We start from the raw sequence: 25,988 nt of genomic DNA, 5'->3' as shown, positions 1-25,988 counted from the left end.
ATGTTATACTCGATGTCTTGATTCTCAGAGTGACTATGTTATGCTCGATGTCTTGATTCACAGAGTGACTATGTTATGCTCGATATCTTGATTCACAGAGTGACTGTTATGCTCGATGTCTTGATTCACAGAGTGACTACGTTATGCTCGATATCTTGATTCACAGAGTGACTGTTATACTCGATATCTTGATTCACAGAGTGACTATGTTATGCTCGATATCTTGATTCACAGAGTGACTATGTTATGCTCGATGTCTTGATTTACAGAGTGACTATGTTATGCTCGATATCTTGATTCACAGAGTGACTATGTTATACTCGATATCTTGATTCACAGAGTGACTATGTTATGCTCGATATCTTGATTCACAGAGTGACTATGTTATGCTCGATGTCTTGATTCACAGAGTGACTATGTTATACTCGATATCTTGATTCACAGAGTGACTATGTTATGCTCGATAGCCTGATTCACAGAGTGACTGTTATTCTCGATATCATGATTCACAGAGTGACTATGTTATGCTCGATGTCTTGATTCACAGAGTGACTGTTATTCTCGATGTCTTGATTCACAGAGTGACTATGTTATTCTCGATGTCTTGATTCACAGAGTGACTATGTTATTCTCGATGTCTTGATTCACAGAGTGACTATGCTATTCCCGATGTCTTGATTCACAGACATGAAGAATAACCAGTTTTAGTACAAAGCCTTATATCGACTCACTTTGTCGGTCTGTCTGGTCAACAGTCTGAGAACGTTATTTCTCCCACTTCCCATTATCGAATCAAGTTGAACCTTAGCACAATTATTCGTTGCCCCTAACAAAACGCGAATCAATTGAAAAATTGTCCAACTATTTTATCAATTAGTCAAAATTAATTAATTTTGTTTTTATGTAGAGATATTTTCAGTTAAGGGGAGATAAGCCTTATGTAGAGACTTACGTCGTGCCTAAAACTTTGAAACTAACAATAGATCACTATCAAACATTCTTTCATAAGCACTGGGCTAACTCTGGGGTTATAATAACTAACAATAGATCACTATCAAACATTCTTTCATAAGCACTGGGCTAACTCTGGGGTTATAATAACTAACAATAGATCACTATCAAACATTCTTTCATAAGCACTGGGCTAACTCTGGGGTTATAATAACTAACAATAGATCACTATCAAACATTCTTTCATAAGCACTGGGCTAACTCTGGGGTTATAATAACTAACAATAGATCACTATCAAACATTCTTTCATAAGCACTGGGCTAACTCTGGGGTTATAATAACTAACAATAGATCACTATCAAACATTCTTTCATAAGCACTGGGCTAACTCTGGGGTTATAATAACTAACAATAGATCACTATCAAACATTCTTTCATAAGCACTGGGCTAACTCTGGGGTTATAATACAAAGTAGAACACTAGAGTTCGAATTGAAATCGTACAACTTTTTAAAAAATGCTTTTAGAAAGCCATCACGAAGATCTTCTCCCAGATACCCCCTCTCTCCTCCACACAAGTGATTGGACCATAGCGCATTGAGCATGCTAAAAACATGACATTGGGCTAAACAAAAAACAATTGGTAAAAATATTTCAAATTGCACAGATTTATTTTTGTTAGTCTAGACCTATTACAAATTGATTACATAATGGAATCAAACGAATTGATACACTTTTTTTTTTTCAAACCGTTTCTCTATTGAGAAATAGCAAAAAAACTGCATGTGTGTGTTGTGTAGTTGACATTGTTCCTACGTTTTTTTTTAATGTCTTTTCTAAAACGTATTTACTAGCTACTATAGGCTTGCATTTTATTGCTAGAGCTTCTACTACAAATAGTCGCTATCAATTTGTCTGGGTTCTAGGATACAAATGCTACTCTACTAGCTCATAATACAAAAAGACTCACATTTTGATGGTTTATGTTGTGTCGAAATTATTGAGATTAGTTGTTTGTTTTTTTTTTTGGTTTCTACGTTTGTGAAATTAGCCTTAATGTCATACCCTAGTAGTATTGACAGTTCTAATTGTAATATGGTTACAAATAAAGACATTACAGTAAATCTATTTTTTGTAATGAAATTGATAGGTTTTTGTTTTTCATTCCAACTAGAGCCTTAGTAGAAAGATGACGTTGATACCAAATAACGTGAAATAACTGAGACTCATAGCCGACTGACTAGTGGTCCCTGCTTCTTCTTCTTCTTACATTATAATGACCAATAACCCTTACTGCTTTTCGACCTTAAGATGAAAGGTTACGACAGGGAAGGTTGTGTCTGAGATGGAGACTAAGATGCATTCTTTTAGCTTCCATCCACTGCTCTGAGAAAATGAACACGTCTGAATGACAATGAAATGAAACGTTCTCTCAGTGTCACACTCCAGGACGTGCCGAAGTCATCCATCTTTAGCCTCACAAGGCACACGTCATATGTTTATAGAATAAAAAACTTACACAAATTCTACTTTCACCATCCTTTTAGAGTGCATGCCCTAAAATCGATAGCGCTAGCTCGCGAACTGGTTTCGTTGGCCAGATAAAGCTACTCCGCTCAGCTTTAAGAAAGACAGACCTGGTCTACAGCACATCGACTGCCCTATTTTTGGATAATCTTTGCTGACGTCATCCACTTTTTTTTCATACTAATTACAATTTATCTCTTTTAAAATGGGATTTTTCATCCAAATATATCTTTGCTTTATTTTGACAAGGAACATAATATCATGTATATATTAATACCAAATCATTAATATTAATAGTAACTGTTTTCCATCATTTTTTAAGAGATTTACGTTGGGTATTGTGTGGCTACAACAGTGACCTTACGCAGTCAGTATTTCTCCTGTGTTTTCTTTACATTATCTTTGGTCTGCAGTACTGATGACATCCATTGAGCTTAACTTGTTTAGATGTTGATTTTTAAGCAGTATCTAGACATTGTCTCATGTGTGACCACCAGTGGCGTAGCTAGCCGTGTGTGGGTGGTGCTGGCCGCACGGGGTATCAAGTGACGAGGGGAATCAAACTGAGCACAAAATTTCTCAGTAAAAACTGCACACATGGTACATACGTTACATGAACAAACATAAACTACTGTATTTGGTTTTAAAACATTATTTATTATGCCACTCTGTTAATATTATGGGCGGAGCTCAAGATTGGTAAGTCTGGCTGGCGCTGGTTGACGGCAGTGATCAAAGGGTCCTAAAGGTAAAAATCTTATAATGAAATGAATCTTGGATATCATTCCTTTTCTATCATATCAGATTCTGGCCCTAAATGGGAATTATGAACAGTTGAAGAAGAATTGTAAAGACAAAATCTCTTAAGTAGGCGGATTGTTAGTTGCCACGCAGTCTTAATTTTCTCACCTGTTTTGGATTCTTGGCCCCTGAATTAACTGAAATAAACGACGGGTAAGTCTAACTACAAAAACAATGATCGTCAAATTCGTGACTGCGCACTTTAATGGAAAACATTAAAAACATCGATAACAACTAGTCGGAAGGGCAATGTTGAAGCCATTATTACCCTCGGCGAAAGTATGTACTCTGATCGGAGGATTAGTGCAGAATATCAAAAACGTATTGGCTACAATAAAAAGAAGCGAAGAAGCCAAGCGAAAATGTGAAGATTCTGTATAAACACATAAGAAAGAGCTACAGAATGAGATTTATTCTTCCTTGGACGTGACTGTTCATGAAATAATGATCATATCATGATGTGGTAGGTGAATATGAATTTTGTCGCTTTCCTAACTATTAAATCATCAGATTGAAATCAATCTCGATGGTGCTCATAGCAACATTGACAGAAACACATTTCGTCTCGAGTGAAAGAGGTGTCAACAGTTTGACGCAATTTCTTCAGGAGCCTTTGAACATCTCTAACAAGGACCTGTTTGAAATCTTGAATTAAAAAAAAATAAATAAAAAGATATCAGCTAGAATGCCACTAGATAAATCAGTTCTAAATATTGTCTAAATATTTGTGATGCCTATTGAATGCCAGATTCTGCTTTGAGAGAAAAAGAATGATGTCCAAGGTTCTCTTCAGGTAGCATTATCAGATTTTTACATATTTCTGACAATGCGGTAAGTGTGGCTTTATGCGAGCTAAGCTTTTCAGACTTAATTAAGTTGATCAAGAATTAATACCAATCAGCGATGCGTTTCACTAACTAGGCCATTGGTGGAAAACAGATTTCGTTAAAGTTATTGAGAAAGCTCGTAATATTTATTTGTAGTATATTTTGTTAACGTATAATAACGTATTTTCGCTGTTTTATAAACGGGGGGGGGGGGGGAGCATCATGAGGAGATGCCGCACTGGGCATCAAACACCCCAACTACGCCACTGGTGACCACCTTTTCTAGTAATTCTCACATGACTACATTGTACACATTCTTGGTCCTCTGGCTTGACTGTAATTCTACATATTCTTGACTCTGTAATTTTACATTATACACATTGTTGGCTCTGGTTTGACTTGTTTTTCGACTGTAAATTTGTTTTTTGGAGACTGTTAAACAAATTAGCATTTCCTTTTCTTATTGATTATCAATGTGGGAAAAAACGTGGGAATTCGGGTCACTTCTATCTCATTACTAATAACAACGGCGAAAGTTTTTATTGACATGGCCACCCAAAAAAAAACAACATTATTATGTCCAGTAAAGTTAAATAGCTCAGTGTAGATAAACACTAGCATTTGATTTCACTTCTGTTTCTGGATTGCTGTTCTCATGGGCGTAGCCAGGATTTTTTTTCCGGGGGGGGGGGGATTTTTCTCTTCCCCCCTCCCCCGGGCTAAAATAAAATTATAAATTATATATATATATATATATATATATATATATATATATATATATATATATATATATATATATATATATATATGTTTGTGTGTGTATATAATTAATCTTAATTACATTCTAACCCTTCATTCTTTCGGAAGATGTTTATTATACCCAAGAATAGGTCCTTCCTGGAGTTATTGAAAAAGTTGTAGAAACTTTTTTGCCAAAATGTGGTGGTGATTGCTGAGGCAGGCTCTTCCTTGCCGTCCATAGTGACATGAGTATAGGCCATGCACACTGCTGCATAGGAGCATTAACTAAGGCCGCCAACAGTCTTAACCATACATCTATGATAAGTACAAACACGAAAAAAGCGGGCACGAGCAGACCCGAACAGGCTCCGCGCCCCGGGTAGTGGGCGTCAGGCCTGGGAATGAAAAGTCCACTACTGGTCGCCCCGCGACTTCGATGAGGGGGAATTTGTCCGGTCGCGACAAATGGACTAAAATTTCTCCACCAAAGTCCTCTTCTCAGCGTACACTGCATTCGTACCTCCTTCGGAGATCTGATACGATTCAGGTTGATGGTCCTCAGCCACAACCTCCTGTCGACAGGGCCGGTCCTACAGGTTGCGGGGCCCTATGCGAAACGGATTGCGCAGGGCCTAATTTGGGCTGTGATAAGGATAATAAGGGAAAATTAAGATTTTGTATTAGAAAATAAATTCGTCTTTGCATTTTATTTATACTTTACTAAGTACAAAATCACTGTCAAATTAACTTTACGAGCCATCTACAGTAGATAGTAGTTTTCCAACAAAAAGCCGATAAACATTTAAAATCGACTAGCAAAATATCGCTTTTGTTGATTTTTTTAATTCTAAGAGGTCGAGATAGATTTAGATCTATATTTGTATGCCAGTGACTATTAAAGTAAATTAAGTATTTGAACTTTTTGTTTTGGTTAAAATTCGCCTATTATTACATTTTTATTAAATGAAAGCTGACAATGCCGTTTTTTTTTCATCGCGAGTAGGATTGGCGTTTTCCATATTGAATGACACCCCGAAATGACAATTTTGTCTGTTTTATGGAGATTTGCATCAGTTTTCTTACTTACTTAGACTTAGGTCCTCCCGCGCCGTTCAGCGCATTGGGCAGCAAGCTGTCTCCATAAAGATCTGTCGTTGGCAATGTCTGAAGCCTCCTCCCACCTGGTGTCCACTGTTCTGATGTCCTCCATGAAGATGTGGCGTCAAGTATTGAAGTAATACAAGGACGTCCCTGTTTGCGCTTTCCTCGTATTGGCCTCCATGTCATCATAACTCTTGGTATACTTAGTTCATTTTGTCGCAGAACATGTCCCGCAAACCTCATGCGACGCTCTGTCACAACCTCACTAAGTGTTCGACTCCCAGTTCTGCAATGGATTTTCTTGTTTGAGACTCGATCTGTGTAACTGACTCCTAAAATCCGTCTCAGCCATTTTTGTTGAGCCACATTTAGCCTTTTCTAAATTTTGACAGATGACTTCCATGTCTCACATGCAAATGTTGCAGTTAGGAAGACAATTGTGTTGAGAAGGTGTATTTTTGTCTCAAGTCCAATGGCTTGGCTAGTCCAAATAGGTTGCAACCTTTGGAAAATGCTCCCTGCCTTTCCTATTAGGCACGCTACATCATGGTAGGCATCCCCAACATTTTTTATGATGCTGCCAAGGTAAGTGAACTTGTCCAGCTCCTCAAGATTTGACTCGCCAAGTCTGATGGGGGCACCCTTTGCCTTATATCCCACTCGCAAAATTTTTCAGAAGATTTAATAATTTCAGATTTTCATTACTTTTTTCTTCTATTGTTTAATTTTAGGAGAATTCCTGGAACCTTTAAATAATAAGTTAAAATGATTTAATTTAATAATTTACACCTAGAATTCGCATCGCGCGGGGCCTATGAAAGTGCGGGGCCCATGAAAGTGCGGGGCCCACTGCGCCGCATAGATTGCAGTGGCCTAAGACCGGCCCTGCCTGTCGACAAAGTCACCCGTCAGGCAAAAATGACTGGATGCGATATAGTGACGGGAGCCCCCGGCTCCCAAAAGAACCAATTAGAAACCAGTGGGATCCAACCCACCCCAGGGACTGAGCCCATTAACACAAGGTTCCTCTCGATTTTACAGCTAAACATCTGTGGGGTAATCCCCAAGATTTTAGATCTCTTTAGACTCCTCCACGAGAGGTCAATTGACAAAGTTTTACTACACGAGACACTTACTGGCAAGAGGAATGCCAGTATTACCGGCTATACAGCATTTAAATGCAAGTGCACAGACTGCCGGGGACTGATAACCTACGTTCACAACAACTTGGTTACCAAACAAGTCCACTAGTGCACGGGCGTACCGACGCCATCACCCTCGAGATCCACAAACAAGGGCGAAAATTTACAGTAACTAATCTGTATACCCCCTCCCAAGCATGAAATCAGCCTAGAAATGGACAGCACAAATATCAATTCTCAAAATGTCATCGCAGGCGATTTCAACGCAGAGTCCCCACAGACTCGTCAGGACATAAACTACATGATCTGTTCAATAGCTCAAATCTCTTTTGCTAACAAAATAAACATACTCCCACAACATTACTCCATACTGTTAATGCCAGCCAATCCAGACCTGGCCTTACTCTCATAACTGCAAATTTAGAATCCCAACACTCAATTTCAGGTCCTAGACGACATTGGGAGCGATCATAGGCCCTTATTTATCACAATTGTCCTCTCAGAGGCCAGGGGTGTGGCCCCAAAAGTCCCACGGAAGTGTAGCTATACCAAAGCGAACTGGCCAGCATACGAGGCAGCAGTCGACACTGCCCTAATGAACTTAGCGGTGGAGGAGAAAGACGTTGACACTACCTACGGCGAAATAACAGCGGTGCGGCCAAGAAGTTTATCCCGCGGACTTATCCTGGTGTCAGGCAGAAACGCGTGTGGTCTCATGATTTGAACAAGCTGTCCTGAGACGCAAGCGTGCCCGGAGGCTCGCTGAAAGGAAGGGTACTCCCAAAATCCGGCGGGAATACAATAGCTCTGTAGAGCCATGAGTGAACTGCCCCGACGCGTCCGGTCGGACCATATGAACGCTGCCTGTGCCGGGATGGATCTTCAGGACTCCTCGAAAGCCTGGCGTCTTCTTCGAAACCTTGAGGCCAAATACACAGCGCGAACGGCTGCCTATCCACACCCGGCGGGTCGGTTTCAACGCTAACCAAAATGGCCGACTTGCTCAATCGACACTTCGCTAAAATTAGCAAGTCCGAAAAGAAGACAACCATGTCCAAAGCCCTCAACAATGAACGTAAAAGGCTCGAGAGGGAGCCAGATGAGCCTGAAAGCCAAGCAACGTGCTATGCGCCCTTCTGCCTTGCTGAGCTGGACAGAGCGATTGGCAAGTACAAAAACCGACAAGTTGCATCTTCTTCTTTGCCGTTGTCATTCGTTTGAACACTTTTTTTTTCAGATGTAGGGAAAAAAAAAGTTCTAAGTATTTGGTTTACCATCTCAATAGTTCTTGTCTGTTTTTAGCCTAATTATTACTTTTACTACATGATTTTAAAGTGGCCATCGATGCCATTAATAGATATTAAATATTAGTTTTAATTAGAAGTCTATGAGTTCACGTGTATTCATTATGTGCTCATTGATGTTGTGACATTGTTGTCATTAGTTTAATTTATACACATTTTAAGTATAGTAATAATTGTGCAAACAACTTAAATTACAAGCAGCAAGAATGAGAATCATCGCCAGACCAAAAGAGTCAAGATAATAATGCGTAGAACCCTTTTTTTTTTATATTATTTTTTGTATGGGAAACTCTGAATAAATTGGCGCTAATTTTTATATAAATGTTAAAAGTGGGACTTTCACATTATTATTTTACAATTGGACAATAAAATCATTCTAGTTGTTGAGCGATATATGGTCAACAGATTTTGACCTGTATGGGGCATACAGATCTATCAATCAACTACACTCGTTCTAGAGACTGATACGGATGTAAAAGACATTTTCAAACTTCCATAGTACGTTGTGTCTCAGATGATGATAGGGCACAATTTCCAGAATCCGTCATTGAAAATGTTGACATTTTGAATCGCTTCAATGATTTCGAACAAACTACGTTCGGACGGAAATGGACTAAGTTGTAGAGGTCAAGGCTGCTATAGTTCTGTGATCAAGAAAGGTTAACACATTGATGTCCAAAAGCATTTTCCGGAAGTAATTCTTAAGCACTATTCATCTGCTACTGGAACTAGTTCAAGCTAATAAAAATTAGGTCAATTCCATAATCGTTCTGATGTACTAAAAAAACAACCTGAAATGCTTATTTAAAACCAGTGGAAGGCCAGCTGTCAAGATTAAACTTTCACAAATTATGTTCACAAATTATAGAAACCAACTGACACTGAGTTGTGCCAGTGAAGTTTTGTGTTTACCAGAGCTGAAGCAAACTGATTTATTAATAGCAATCCAGTTCTTTCTCCCCTGGGTCTAGCACCTGTATTCATTGAAATCAACTAATAGTGTCAATACTGTGCACATTGAAATCAACTAATAGTGTCAATACTGTGCACATTGAAATCAACTAATAGTGTCAATACTGTGCACTTCAACTGAACAAACAGTAAAGACATTCCTAATTACTGGTTAGGGGCCATTGTTGAACATCAAAGACTTATTTCTGTTTCATTTCATTTATTTTCTGAGTTTGAAAAAAACTGTTGGGAAAAAATATTTTGTGACTTATTTTATGATGAATCCTTCATTGAATATTTACAGAGTGAATGTAGGTTGTGGACCAGCTGAAGAACGAGTTCTGCTGACTGGACTTCATGCTGTGGCAGACATTTACTGTGAGTGTTGTAAAACAACTCTAGGATGGAAATATGTAAGTGAATCAGCAAAATATAGAAATTAGCCAGTTTTAGTTCTTAATGAGCTAGAAATAGACCTTACTCAGGCATGTCATTGATCTCCCTACCTGATGTTATCATTTCATCTGTTGGCCTAACAATACAATAATATCAGCAAAACATTGGATTCGTATACATCTCTTCTTTTTGTATTGGTGGAGATAGAATTGTGGTTATTGATAGTTTGTAGTTTATAGCTTCTGAAATTCATGCTGAAAATATTGAAACCTGCCTTTTTGCATGCCTGAGTTGACCACTTCCAGAGCTGTTTCTCTGAGTTTGTGTTTTCACACAAACCATCTTAGTAACCATGTTTTTATAATTCTCTATAATTCTTTCTCTCAGTTAACTTTTACATATAAAGTTTGTATTATTGATTGTAGACAACACTTGTTTGTTTATTTTTACAAACATTCAAACATGTTAAGACTGTTAATAAGGAATTCAAACAACATTGGTACATAAATCCAGGTAGATTTGCATATCCACATCTTCCAAACACATAGTTTTCTTTTCTTCTTTTTTTTTTTTGTGTCATTTAGTTGATGATTTTTTACTTCGATTTTTCTTTTTTCTTTTAGGAACATGCCTTTGAATCAAGTCAGAAATACAAAGAAGGCAAATATATTATTGAACTGGCCCACATGATAAAGGACAATGGATGGGAATAGCTGAACTATTTGTCTCAGACAAAGCTGCTATTCAGCAGAGAATGATTTTACCTTTTTGCTGAGCATGAATGAGCACCAAAAAAAAATATCTTATCCAGTTTGTTTTTTTCCTCACTAAAAAGCTAGAAATATGAGCGCCTCTTTGCCCCAGTTTTTTTCAATTTGCTGTAAATGTTTCCAGTTAATTCCTGGCAACTAATGGATGACATTTTCATGTTCGTTATCAAATTAATTTCTCAAAGTACTTGAATCTCCTTTTAGTCCAATGTTCTGTGCACTGTTTGAAATAATATTTCTTGATTTGTGTGGCCTTATTCCTGGAAACTAAAGAAAAATGTGAATCACAGGGAAAATGACTATATTTTTAATGATAGACAATGGTGCAGTGTTTAATTGATTGTGATGCCTCCTAATAGGATCAATATCAGCTTCATAGTAACTTCGACTATATAAATTAAGTTTCAGGAATATAATTTTACTAATATTTGCATGAACAATATTTTTTTCTTTGGTGGATATGAATAAATAATGACAGATGAATAAAAAAAATGAATACTATATTAATACATGAATACTATATTAATACATGAATACTATATTAATGCATGAAGAACATTTTTGACCCCTTTTATTTTAAGTCATATTCATTTACTTTAAAAATGAAATTTTGCAACAAAAAAGAAATGGAGGTAAATTGAATTTTCTTAATATTAATTGTACTTGGGCAGATAAAAACCTGTGTGGCATGATTCATTTTTCACTCAGACAAAGAGAATTTTACTATAGCGTTATTTCAGTGGCAAATTGAGACAATTACAATGTAAAAGTATGTTTCAATGCAAAATGACACATCAATATGAATGACTCCCCATTCAGTGTACATCAGTTAATACTTTCAATACATCAGGAATTTATTTCGTTCAAGGACAATTTCTTTGTGGAACTAAATTTCTATTTTTTTAAATAAATATTTTGAAAACAAAAAAAAAAAAAGAAATTTAAAATATATATAAGGTTAAAAAAGAAAAATTCCCAAATGTGCTTTCAAAAGTAATTACTTATACTTATTGACACTCTGATTTTGTAAACATAGACGTTAACTATAAATGAACACCTATAATACACTATTACCTATTGTCATGATTTTAACTCATTTTTATTCAAAGCATCTTTACCATTATATTAAATGTTTTCATGTTGTTGTTTTTACTTGAGATTGTACTGCTTCATCTTCTACCATACCAGTGTTTCTAGTTGTGTAACCTACTTCATCTCTTTGTTGGCATCACAGTTCAGTGCTGGCATTTTTGCATATCATTTTATTATGTTTAGAGTTTCATTTTTCCTCTTTGAACTTAAACAAATTTTTCTATTTTTTTTATTTGAACATTAGCTAAAAAAAACAAAACAATGTCATTAATTTTAAAATGGTTAATACATAAATTGTTTTATTTTATCTATAAATTCATTAATTAATTAAACATAAATTACAAAGAAATATTTTTTAAAATGCTAATACTTTAGGATTTTGTTAATTTAAAACTTCTTTTTTTTTAAAGCACTTTGAAATTGTTAGATTATATTTCTTTTGTTAAGCTCATACAAAACAACATCCTTACTCTTACAAATGATGAAGTAAGAAATGACAAATTGACCTGCCCACTTGTAAATGTGTATGATATTGTAAACTTTTTTCTCATTTATTTTGTTTTTCTTATGCACAAGGAGGTCATGTGTTCTCATTTTTATCTTGTACATAGGTTTTTTTTCTTTTTGCTTCTTTGTATAGATATATTTGGTTCAAATACTTTCATTATATATTTTTGTTGATGTCCTGAAATTGTTTTTCTTTTCAGTTTTTGGATGTCAGTTGTTTCACACATGTTTCAAAACAACTTTCAATCTGTAGCATGTCCTTATCAATGAATGAGTCAATTTGAATAGAAGAATCAAGCAGAGCTGCTGAACAGTATTTGACACAATTTGTACAACTAAAACATTATAGTGACAAAAACATAAAATGATCATCCATATAAATCATTAAAAAACGTGGAAATGTTTTCTCCAAATTCTAATTACATGTCCATGTTTATGATCTAAACAAACAGAATTTCAATGGGTGCCTGTCATTTAATGAAATGTCAAGAAAGGCTTTTTTTTTAAAACAGCATACTAAATAGGAAGCATTTTGATTGTTTGTTTTTTGTAATATCCAGTAGAGTAAAACTAATAAGGCTTGTTTTCGAATCTAAAGATTGAGAAATTCAGTATTTCTTGTGGCTAGGCAGCCCCCCCCCCCAGCTGTGACCTACATATTTTGCCACAACCAGCGCAGACATAACCATTATCCCCCCGTGTTTGATTTAGATTCTTTTTTCATTATCTGCTTCTGTCCTAGACAGTTTATTTTCTTTTGGTCTCAAATATGTGTCCTGAAGCCTTTCTTAGTAATCTTCAGCTGTTCCAAAGTTGCCTGCAGCCAGGTGCTCTCATCTATGTCTCAGTTAAAGTAAGTTGGCCTGGTCTATAAAGCATTTCCTTGGGGCTCCTGTTATGCTGACCACCATTGAGCTCACCAAAAAAGACTGCCTTTGGCATATGTTCGTGGTCATAGTGGATATGTGCCCAGTCAGATTATAATAGTCTTACCATACTGGCACTGGCAAGTGGATTATTATTTCTAGTGCGGTCTTGCCAATATATGGAGCGCAGACATCTTTGGTGAAAATGTTCAAGAAGTCTTAGTTGCTTTCTGTATAGCACCCATGTTTCAGATCCATATAGAAGGGTTGCTTGGTAGACACTTATTTTTGTAGGCAGGCGGAGCAATTTATTCCATCAAAATTTCGTCTGGATGCGTTCAAAATCACTACTGGCCATGGCCAGATCAACTTCCATTGAAAGAGCTGGGTCATTTGACACTAGGCTTCCCAGATATGTGAAGTGGTCTACTATGTTAAGGGAGTGTCCATTTTCTGTGATCTTTGGGGCTGACTAGGTTTTATTGGGTGACTTCTGAAACATGACTCCTGAGGTTTTAGTGAAACCAAAAGAGACGGCTGAGTATGCAAATTCATTGACCATGATCATGTTCATTGTGAGCTAGTAGGCCACAATCATCGGCATAGAGAAGCTCTGTTATCACTGATTCCTTTGTTTTTGTATGGGACAGTAGACGTCGAAGATTGAACACATTGGACTCTTAGCGAAACCTGCCATAGATTTATTTGTACAGCATGCTACCGCATTATGCACAAAGAAGATAGTGAACAGAGTAGGAGCAAGTACACAGCCCTGCTTCATGTCATTTTCTTTTTTGATCTGACAGGTGTCTATTCTGGCCTTTTTGTCCCACATGAAGTTTCTTGAGAATGGATAGGAATGTAGGTGGGCATCAGAGCCTGGTCTAAATCCTACATAAGCCATTGCAACTGACCATGTTAAAAGTCTTGGTGAGATCCACAATTGCGGTGTATAGATATAAGTTCTTCTCTCTGATGTACCTCTACCGGCTGTAAAGCCACATTGACTCTCAGATAGCACCTCGTCCTCAGTCAAGGAAAACTCATGCAAAGATCTTTCCTGTCTCTGTAGTTAAGGCAGTTAGACTTTGTCACCATTTTGTACAGGGATATGATAATGGTATCTCAAAATTCTCCCAGCATAGAGCAAACAAGTCTGTTAGCCTCTCAGTTAGTGCAACACCTCCCATTTTAAATATTTCAGCCAGAAGTCCATCAGAGCCAGGTGCTTTTTATTTTTTTAGTTTATGAATTACAGTTTCAACCTCCTCAAAGGTTGGTGAGTCATTGAGCTCCTCTCTCAATTTTCTGAGAAAAATTTACCTGTGACTCCTCCGATACAAACCTTTTGTCACCAAATATCAAGCTATAGTTTTCTGTCCAGCAGTTTAGTATATCTGCCTTGCTATTTAATAGAATGAAACCATCAGAGGATTTTAGCGATGCCATAGTCTGGTAAGTTTGACCATAGGTACATCGAAGAGACTCATAGAAAGAGTGTGTGTCATGAATAATCAGCATGTCTCTGCATGTTTACAGATAGTTCAAGCCACCATTTATTTTTTAGTTCCCGGATCTTTATCTGCAGAGTGTGACAAGAAGCTTTTTAGAGAGATTTGGCTGCATTGTCATTAGGGGTTGCAAGAACAGAACAATAGCAGTTGTGCTTTTTCTCTAGCAGGTCATTGTTCTCATCAAACAAGTCTCTATTAGGTCTACCCAATGACTATGGCTGTAAAGTCCTTAAATATCATATTTATCTGGCTCCAGTTACTCACTGGATCATCGTCCTAGAACTTTTTGAGATCAGTCCTCTGAATTGCTCTTGTATGCCAGCCAGCCTGTTAACATTTAGCTTCCTTGCCCTAGAAGAGCCTTTTTTTTTCTGTTCAACTTCATGGAGATCTTCAACTTCATACAAACAAGACAATGGTCCATGTTACAGTGGGTACTCAGCATTACTCTAGTATGCACAACATCTTTAACATCTCACTAGTATGTAATCCAACAGGTGCCACCAGAGCTTTGAGCATGGATTCATCCATGTGGTCTTAAAATGGCTTTTTTGTTGGAAATTGTGTTGGTTATTGCAAGCTTTGCTTCAGAGCATAGTTCCAACAAATGTCTGCAGCTGACCAGTAAAGGATAATCTATTTCACAAAAAACTATTTTTGATTTACTTAACAAATTATTCAACAAATCACAACAGATAAATAACCTGATTTCATTTTTTAGTGCCTGATAAATACTAAAGTAAATTTCCTGTTTATTTAGCTTTGAAGAAAAATTCCTACCTAAAAATAATTTTCATAAATACAGTATGATAATTTTTAAACATCATTTTTGTTCATAGTTGTTAGTAAATATCATTTATTTATTTTTTGAATGCTATAGAAATAGTTGGCTATGCATCCAAATTTCACAGTGTTATTTCATAATTTAATATTAATATTTCCAGGCTATTTGCAAAAATATAGCAAAAGCTTTATTTAGCCTAATGTGTATACACCCATGCTTACTTGTAAAAAAGTGAACTAACGACATCACAAAATTCTTTAGTCTGGATGTACAATAGGATGTTTACGTGATTTTACATATATTTTAAATATAATAGATATCGATATGTTGGCAAACATTCTTAATTTCTGATATCTTTTCAAAGATATTTCATTTTAAAATTTAATTTTTTGGCCTTGAGCTTTCCAAAAAGACTAACATTTTGATTAGGTATGTAATTTTTAACATTGATTGGCAAAACTTGTATGCAAAAATGTTTAGCTCTCAATAGTTTACCTTTTATTTATAATATTACTGGCCCAGGCAGATGCTACTATAACTTGTATGCTCGTTCAGGATCATGGATTTAAAACTTGCATTAGGTAGTCTATTTAAAAAAAAAAATTTTTTAAGTAGCAGGAATAAGTTTGTTTTGAAGACAAATACTGGTACTCTATAGTGTCAAACTGTCAGCATTCAATTGTCTACTTTGTCAGTATTTTATTTTTGTCTTAGTGTTAGAATCAGTGTCATTCCATATTTATGACATTTACTTATGTGTTTTTTTTTAAATATTGTTCAATGACCATTTAAAAGTATGACTGTACAAAAATATTAAATGTGCATGTGAAAACAGATGATTTAATAGTTAGCAATTGTATTTTTTTTTTTTTTGGAGTTGCTTTTTTTATTTTTAACTGCTAGATAATTGTTAGACAACTCAAAGATCTGTCTGCAAACATTAACAAGAAATTGTAACAATACATCATTAGAGTACATCAAGAAGTGTTTTTTTTTTATTTATTTTTGTTGTTTAAAAGAAAGCAAAATGCCATTGAAGAAATAATCAAAATCTTTTCAGTTCAGCATTTTGTGCAATTTTGTACCTCATAGAAAATTTTATAGCATGAAGTCACTATCACAAATTTCTGATCCTAGTGTGACCTTACTTGGCTACAGGGGCTGATAGAATACTATTTGATTTCACCTTTTTTTTAATTTTTCTATTTAAAAAATTACTGGCAATAATGTTGAAATCTGACCAGCAATAGAATTGTATGAACCTTTTTTTTAGGTTAAAGTGTTCAAATATCTGCTACTCTTAAGAAATATTTATTTTATAAACTCAATAATATTTTTTATAAAAGGAATTACTAAACTAAACATTTGAAAAAAAAAGACCTTATCAAATAAAGCTAAATATTTAAAGGATTTGTATTAACAACCAAGTTGTTTTTTTTAAAGGTCAATTTTATTTATTAGCAACTTAAGTTTTCAAAACAAATATTGGCTTAGAAAACTGTGCCTTACCTTAACTTTCAAAAGATTTTTTTTTCTAATCAGTTTATTGTTGTGGGTATGGTTCAGATTGTTCCTGTTTTTTTTGTGTGTTTTTGTTTTTTTTACTTTTTTTTTATTTGTTCTTTTGTTTTTAAAATCACTAGAAAAATTAAATTCTTAAAAGTAACATAAGGTTATTAATATCATCATTTTTTTTTTCCTGTATACTTACTGTCACTTGTCTGAAAAACCTCTTCTGTTATAATAGTCTTAACCCTTTGTTTCAGTAGAATAATTTCTATATTACTGTTTCTATTTAAGTTTTAAATCCACATGTAATGTCCATAGTTCAATGATGTTTTTAGTTGGAACTAGATGAGTTTATCCAGCAATTTCTTTTTCCTTCTTTATGTCTTCATCTTTTTCCAGTCAAATCTGTGTAATGAGTAATGTTTAACAAGGCCATTACTGGAAGACAAACAAAAAATGTTTATTTTGTGTAAAACAAGTTATCAGCATTGTTTATATTCTAGATTGCTAGAAATGCTACTAAAAAAAGTTTTCTGTCAGATTTCATTCTGTAAAACAATGTGTTTATAAATATGGTGTGATTTTGAAGAAACAAAAAGTTCCTCTTGTGGGAAAGGTGGGGTGGAAAATGTTTCACGTTGCAGCTATCCATTTGACTTGGCGAATTAAACTACAATTCTATCATCAACTCATTTATGACATTAAAATGTTTTTCTTTTCTATGAATTTTTGAGAAGTGTTTGTATATTGATACATTCTTGTTTTTATGTTCATCCATATTTTCATCAAGAAAACATTTCAATAATATTGTCATTATATGTTAGAAATGTGTTGCTATTCTAATGCTGTGTGAATAACATATTATAGATTCTGTCAAGCTAAGTGTCTATCCCATAGCTTTAGAGCTACTTATAAGTGTATTTTTGTTGTTATTTTATTTTTTCAAAAAATGACCTGAATTTAAATATTAGAGAATAGGCCATATCTAGACCATTGATAATTGGAGTGACAGCTCATCAGATTAAAAGACAAACTTTTAAAAAATGTATGGTTGTTTTAAACTAATTGTGGCGTAAATTTTGAAAGTTAAAATCTTGTTTGGAACAGTGGTTTGATAGCTGGATGACTTCACATAGATTGCAGTTTATATGCCAGATAAATACTGTGTTTTCCATAGATAGAAGCAAGGTAAATTCCATTATGTATATAAAAAAGTTAACAATGATGCACCCACAAGATAACAAGATTAGTAAGATGAAAGGGTTAATTGATTACAAGGTTTTGTATAGGTTGGCTTGATTCTATATAGATTTATTAAATATGTGTCAAATATTTGAAACATATATGACATGGGTATTGCTGGTATTGACAGCAGGTGAAACCTAATTATTAAGTCAAGATAAATAAATACTTTATCCCAAATTTCTTTCAGTCAAGCTTATTGGATAGATTTAATAATTCTTGGCACAGGTAAAAATTATTTGAATTTATTTAATTTGTAATTAATGGCGAGTTCAAACTCAATATAATAAACAGTTCTTTTATTATATTGATGAAATGTCTAAACCATGAGGCCACATGGATACAGAAACAGTGTACAAACTAGGGGTACACAGAGAAGGTTTTGTTTTGTTTTCAAATGACGTGTTTACTTTTGTAATAGGTAACTTATATATGTGTGTGGTTTGTTTATTTCTGTGTATCTTTGTGATTTTAAGGAATAGGAACACGACAGTTTGCATTTGGACAGATTGGTTCTGGGAGCCATTTTCTCCCTAGTAGGCCAAGTCATGTAGTTGTTGATGGTGTACTACCTTGTATATAGTGTCTTCTTATAATGTCAATGGAAATTAAAGTACACTTACACTAATACATTTGATCACGTTTGTAGTTAGTTGTTGGTCACTTTTTAGCGGACCCGTAAAAGGGAAGAAGCCGCTATCAGGTTTTAAAAAATGTTGTGTATGTGAAACGATACCTTTGAGGCTGTATGTGATGATATATATATATATATTGGCGGCGCGAAAGGGTTAACTGTAGGTTCAGCTGACACACGTGAACTTAGGCGATGGACAAGGGACAGTACTACGATTCACGCAAATATGACCAATGTTATGGTCATGTGATCGAAAGCCTGCGTGGACCAGAAACACAGTGTGTGTAAGAAAGCGGCAGTTCAAGATAGGACACGGAGGAGACCGGAACTGTTAGTCAGCCATGAAGTCGGTCTGGTGCAGTCCTCCAGTAAAACGTACAAGTCCAGGAAGAGACAGTAGAGTTGATGAGTTGAGTACAGTGATATACAGTCTAACGTTGGAGTAGTTGATTGTGTTCCCAATTGTGTCATATTGGCTGTTTTAGTTGACCCTTATTAAAGTACCAGATTATTTGGTGCGCCTCCAATAGGGTTATAACACTGCCCCCTTCTCAGATTTGTCCGTCCCGGACAAAATCTATCACACGACATGGGCAGTGGAGGTGAATCGATGCAGGAGGAGGTCTATCGGTGGGGGCGACAATGGGCTTATATTGCCATCTCGATGGAGCCATCTGCGTTGTATTCTTCGTATGTCTCTTTCTCCTTCTACTCCAGTTGACTTTCACCTGGTTTTTCTGACGTTGTGGTCGCATCGACATCCACGTTGATCTCAGCAAACGTCGCTTTCTTCTACTCCAGTCGACCATCTTGTTGCAGTGACGTCGTGGTTCCATCGCCATGCACCTTGGGATAAGCAAACTTCGATTTCTTGTCATTCACTGCTTAACACATGGGGAGGGATATGATGTCAGGACTGGGGTCACCAGGATCGTTGGCCCAACAGGTTGTTACGTAGGGCTTTCAAGAGAAGGGCTTTGGGAATGGGTTTCAGGTCCACAGGAGGGGAAATAGTGGCACACATCATCTTCAGCCTTGTCCGGAGGACATACTCGTGGGGCACGTTGGCAACACTCCACTTGCGAAGGTCCCTCATCTTCTGCATCAGGCTCTAGTTGACTTCCTTGACCACCATCAGGGCTTCTCTCTCTAGTCTCAGCAGCGGACCAATCGTCTGTTGAGTGCAGGCCCCGTCGATGATTTTCAGCTTGCAGGGGTCCACCAACTGCTGCGTCAGGTTTCGTCGCATTCTTCTGAACACCATCAGGACTTCTCTATCAGGACTTCTCTCTCTGGTCTGGGCAGCTGGACAAACTTCTGTTGGGTGCAGACCTTGCCGATGGGTTTTTTTGGAGTTTGAGTTCTCCTTGCGAAGCTTGACACGTAAAGTAGTTCTTGCCAAACATCTATGTGCAGCCATCAAGATTTGAGTTCCTCTCATCAGCACTGACAGATTGACAGATGTCTTTAATGTCCTCAGCTACGAGCTGGGGGAAAGACACAACGTTGTCTTGTTCTGTCTGGCTGATGGAGGCACTCACATCATGTACGTCTACAGCAAAAGCGTTGGTTGAACTACTGGTCTCTTCTCTTGTTTCTTTATCTGTCCCTTTCTGCGAGTCACCATTGATCACATTCTAAAAGCCAGCCAACATCTGTTCTTGAAATGTGATCAAGAGCTCTACCACATCGGGTTTGAGTTCAAAGAGGTACGTGTTCGGATCTTCCTCTTCATCCACCAGGGCTTGCCGGAGACGTTCTTTAAGAGTTTCATTGTTTCTTTCAAAGAATTTCAGTCCACGACACCGAAGCTCTTGTTTCAATTCTTTTAGATCAATTTCATCCAGCAGTTTCACAGAAGTCATAAGAAATCCCACTTCAAGACACCAGTGTTACGATCTTCTCAATCAGGCCTTCTGCAAAACACTGCTAAACACAACACAGCACATATAAAACATCAACTAAACAACAAGAGCTTCAATAAATAAGGCTTTCGGTCACATGACCATAACATTGGTCATATTGCGTGCATTAGTAGTAATGTCCCTTGTTCAACAGCCTTGACCTGTGTGATTGGCCTGAATCATGTGTGTCAGTAGGCCTTTTAGTCCGCCACTAGGGTTATATCACTGCCCTCTTCTCAGATTTGTCCGTCCCGGACAAAATCTACCTCACGACATGGGCTGTGGAGTTTTATCGTTGCAGGTGGAGGTCTATCTGTGGGAGGGGCGGTGAGCTTGTGTTGCCATCTCGATGGAGCCAACTGCAATGTAGACATAGAAGAGAGCACCTAATTGCATGCGGCGTCAGAACGAGACAGCTGGAGGTCACTAACTAAGGCCGCCGTAGGAGACCAAAAGAAAATCCGATGCCGAGGACAGACGCAGACGGCGAAAAGAACTACAGGCGGACAATGATTATGCTTCTCTCCCCCTTTCCTGGATGTGGCAAAATATGTAGGCCACAGCTGGGGCTGCGTAGCCACGGGAAATACTGCATTCCTCATTAATCTCGAAGACAAGCATCTATCTTCTATATATATAATTCTCTTCTTCCCTCAACAGTTTAAACAAGAAGTAAAGGAAAGATCACTCTCTTATTTCTGCGGATATTCCACGAGAAAACACAAGAGTAGTGTTCACACTAGGATGGCTGGCTGCGCGATGGACTGTCGTTTAAATGTATCAAACTCTGTCTGCTCCCATCCCCTTTGTCCAGCGGGAGGTTTGGACTAGGAACTAATCTAAGTAATCTAATCTATATATATATATATATACATGGGCGTAGCCTGGGGGGGGGGGTTGAACCCCCAACCCCCCCCCCCCCCGAAATGAAATCCCCCCCCGAAGGGGAGTGGGAATTTAGTGATTGATTTTTTGCTTTGATTGTGTTTATTTTAGGTGAGATTTTAATACTAAACCATCACTTGCCCAGCACAACCAAAGGGGTTTTGAGTTTTAAAAAAAAAACCTACCAGGGGGTTTTGAGTTTAAAAACCCCCTACCAGGGGGGTTCGAGTTTAAAAACCCCTACCAGGGGGTTCGAGTTTAAAACCCCCTACCAGAGGGGTTAGAGTTTAAAACCCCCTGCTAGGGGTTTGAGTTTAAAACCCCCTACCAGGGGTTTTGAGTTTTAAACCCCCTACCTGGGTTTTTTGCAGTTAACTCCCCCTCTTCTATAAAACAAAACAACAAAAAATGCAAACGAAAATCACCTAATTCCAAGAGCACAGTTAAGGAAGATTTTGATTTTAAAACCCCGTCTAAAATTTACGATAAACCCCCTCTTTAAAATAAAAAAAAAAAGCTAATTACGCACTCAAAATGTTATGAGCGTAGCTAAATGGGTTTTGACTCAGTTTTGAGTTTAAACCCCACTTCAGCGGGGTTTGAAGGTAAAAAATACCTCTTTAATAATAAAAACAAAGCAAATTATACACTAAAAATGTTATGAGTGTAGTCTTAGGGGTTTTGAGTTTAAACTCCCCTCCAGTGGAGTTTGAAGCTAAAAAGAACCTCTTCAATATAAATAAAAGAAAATTACTCTAAAATCTATGAGCGTAGTCAAAGGGGTTTTGAGTTTAAACCCCCCGCCAGGGGGGTTTGAGGATAAAAAATACATCTTCAGTGTAAGAAAAAAAGCAAATTACGCACTCAAAACGCTATGAGCGTTGCCGAAAGGGGTTTTGAGTTTAAACCCCCATTCAGAGGGGTTTGATGCTAAAAATACATCTCCAATATAAAAAAAAGCAAATTACACACTAAAATTATTTAAGCGTAGCCAAGCCAATCGGGGGTTTTGAGTTTAAACCCTTCTTCTACAGATGGCTTTTTTTTTAAGTTTAAAACCCCTCCAGATGGTTTTGAGTCTAAGATCCCCCTACAGAGCATTTTGAGGTGGAAAACCCCCAGCAGAAGATTTTGACGATAAAACTTCTCTTTTCGATATAAAATCTAAAGAAAACTACAGTCACTTAATTCCAAGAGCGTATTCAAGAGAGGTTACACATTTTTACCAGTGGCAGGGCTCCATTAATAAACTGCAGTGAATAGTCATCTACCGAAATCGAAAAACACTAAATGTAGCTCAACAAAGATGGCTAAGACAGATTTTAGGAGTCAGTTATAGAGATAGGGTCTAAATCAAGGAAATCCTATGCCGAACTGGGAGTCGACCCCTTAGTAAGATTGTGAGAGAACGACGCATGAGGTTTGCAGGACATGTTCTCCGACAAAATGAATTACGCATAAGAAGAGTTGCAATGATATCCTAGTACAACTTGACGCCACTCATTCATGGAGGTCCTCATGGTAGGTGGGAAGAGGCTTCAGACATTACCAGTGACAGATTTTTATGGAAACAGCTTGACGTCAAATGCTCCGAACGGCGTGGGAGGGTCTAAGTCAGTAAGAATAGCACATTAGGTTTTTGAAATAAAACTTTTTAATAGCAGGAAAATGCAGTGTAGATACCTCAGAATATGCATTTTGTTGGCTTTCAATACCAGAAATAGTGCTTGGCGGCGGGGCTTTGCCCCGCGCTGGGGGAGCTCCTAGCGCTCCCCCAGATCCCTTTGCTAGTAGCCTAATATCGGGGAATCTACAATTTTTCCACTAACTCATGGAAGAACCTATTCTAGGGCACAATAAACGTCTTCCGAAAGAATGAAGGGTCAGAATGTAATAAAGATTATGTACACACACACACACATAAATACATATAATTATTTTTTTTCGCGGGGGGGGGGGGGGAAACCCCAACCCCCCCCCCCAAAAAAAAATCCTGGCTACGCCCATGTATATATATATGTAAATAGCATGGCCGGACTTACCCATTGTGGGGCCCTATGCGAAACGGATTTCGCGGGTCCAACTTTGGGTAGGGAAGCGGGTAATAAGTGAAATTTAAGAGTTTGTATTAGAAAATAAATTCGTCTATGCATTTTATTCATTTTTACTACGTACATAAATACTTTTTGAGCCTTGCGTGTAGCGAAGTCATACAGTACGGTATATCATAATAATTCTGTTTCCTACATAGATCACGCTCAATAGCAAGAATTACCAAATATTTCAATCTATCTTTGAGAATTGTTGACCTCAAGTAATTCTTCATTAGTTTGAGGCGCGAGAAGCTTCTTTCACCAGATTACACAATTACGGCTGATGCATAATGTCGCGCGTAAGATTGGCGTTTTCCATTTTGATTGACACTCAAAATGACAATTTTCGTGTATATATTTCCGTATATTTTAAGAACTTTTTCGTATATTTTGCGATTTCGGGAGATTTCCAGGAGCTCCTGGTAAATCGCCAGGAGGGCGCGGGAAATCTGTTTTAAGTTATAAAATGGTTTAATTAATTAATGTATGCACCTTGAATTAGCGCGGGTCCTATAAAAGTACGGGTCTTATGAAAGCGCGGGTCCTATGAAAGTGCGGGCCCTATGAAAGTGCTCCTGGTAAATCGACAGGAGGGCGCGGGAAATCTCTTTTAACTTATAAAATGGTTTCAGTTAATAATTTCTACACCTTGAATTAGAGCGGGCTCTATGAAAGTGCTGGGCCCACTGCGGTCGCATAGGTTGCAGGCGCCTAAGGCCGGCCCTGCAAAATAGCGGCGTATGCTACGCCGCCGGTCGACTAGTTATTATTATTATATCTCTGACCTTGTGCCAGGAAACGCAGTTTAAAACATGGCTATTGCGATAAAAAAAATGCAAGTAAAATTTAATATAAAAAAAAACTTTTTTAAAAAAAGCTTATATTAAGTGAAATTGCATCAATTATTTTGAATCGAGCATGTAATTAATTTTTGTAGACGTAAACTAACATTAATAAATGTGTACGGTCTGAAATATTGTAAGTATTTGTTTTTGTTTAAACAACTATTCTAGGCCTACTTATATCCTACTTAGTGCACTATGGCCCAATCACTTTTGTGGACCTGTTTGTGAAGGAGTAGGCCCTATCTGGGAGGTTTCCGTGTTGCTTTAAAAAAAAAAAAGTTGCTCGAGTCTAAATTCGAATTCGAGCCTCCCTGATGAAAGGCCGAATTATTAGCCACTGAGTTATCCAAGTATTTATAATAGTATAAGGTTTTATAGTCTATTGTTAGTTAAAGAAAAGTTTAGCGAACGAGTAACGACCTAATTCTATCAACAAGGCTTATCTTCCCTTAGTTTAGTATTTAATAGGCCCTACTGTTTGTATATAAAACTTTTTTCTCATAGATTTGTGTGTTGTCATCGACATTGAATAATTGTGCAAAGTTTCAACTTGATCCGAGATTGGAGAAATACCGTGTTAAAAAAGTCCACCCAGTCAGACAGACAAGAGTAAGCTTATCTTATCTTATCTTATATAATACAGACGTTACTTCAAAAAAGAAGATGATTACGTCCTACGCGTCATGCATTTAGTCATGCATATTAACCAATGACTTAAATTCAGCCAAGTCACTGGTTTTCCTGGCTAGCTCAGGCTCTAATAGCACTAGGGAAGAAGGAGTATTTATACAAATTTGTCCTATCATATGGGGCGAGGAATGTGCCTTTATCTTTGTGTCTTTCAGTTTAAATGTGTTACTCTGGTCAAATGTGAATATTCGTTTGTTATGAATCTCACTGCTCTATTTTGTGTCTGTTCCAGTTTCTTAATGTTTTCTTGAGTTGAGGGGTCCCAAACGGAGGATGCATATTCTATTATTGGCCTAACCAAGGTTAAATAACATTTTAGTTTTATGTTCTTATTTGATTTATAGAAATTTCTTTTAATATATCCTAATGCTTTGTTTGATTTTTTTGTAGTTTCATCAATATGTGGATTCCATGACAGTTTTTCATTTATTATAACACCTAGGTATTTTGCGTTTTTAGTCTGTGTTACTGGTTTGCCATGAATAAGATAAGTGGAATTAATTTGTTTTAGTTTTTTTGTTACTCTTAACAACTGACATTTTTCTGGGTGGAAAGACATGCTCCAATTTGATTCCCATTTCTGTAATTCATCTAATTCTCTTTGTAAAATATCTGTGTCTTGTGTTGTTTTTATTGTTCTATATATTATGCAATCGTCTGCAAATAATCTGACTTTTGTTCCTGAAGTAATGCAATTTGGTAAATCATTTATGTAAATTAAAAATAGTAGTGGACCCAAGACTGTTCCTTGAGGTACACCTGAGTTTACTGTTATCGGTGTTGATTTAGAGCCATTTATTATTACAGTTTTTTCTCTCCCTATCAGAAAATCTTTAATCCACTGATGTAGTGGACCATTAATGCCGAAATCTTTTAATTTCTTAAGCAAACTATGGTGGTGAACTTTGTCA

At 36.8% G+C, this 25,988-nt stretch overlaps 1 protein-coding gene across 2 annotated transcripts in view; it reads left to right on the top strand.

Moving 5' to 3' along the window:
- The window catches only part of LOC106071808 (protein yippee-like 1), a 65,222-nt gene extending 46,564 nt beyond the window's left edge, over nucleotides 1-18,658 (top strand). For both annotated transcript variants that reach the window (XM_056005183.1, XM_056005182.1), the window contains exons 4-5: nucleotides 9,651-9,759; nucleotides 10,366-18,658. In XM_056005183.1, the coding sequence (XP_055861158.1) occupies nucleotides 9,651-9,759; nucleotides 10,366-10,455 (199 nt within the window). In that variant the 3' untranslated portion in view covers nucleotides 10,456-18,658. The remainder of the gene's footprint in view (nucleotides 1-9,650; nucleotides 9,760-10,365) is intronic.
- The last annotated feature ends 7,330 nt before the right edge of the window (nucleotides 18,659-25,988 follow it).

Source organism: Biomphalaria glabrata, chromosome 12 (assembly GCF_947242115.1).
Source record: "Biomphalaria glabrata chromosome 12, xgBioGlab47.1, whole genome shotgun sequence".
Classification (NCBI taxonomy): domain Eukaryota; kingdom Metazoa; phylum Mollusca; class Gastropoda; family Planorbidae; genus Biomphalaria; species Biomphalaria glabrata.
This window is presented reverse-complemented; position numbering and strand designations above follow the sequence as displayed.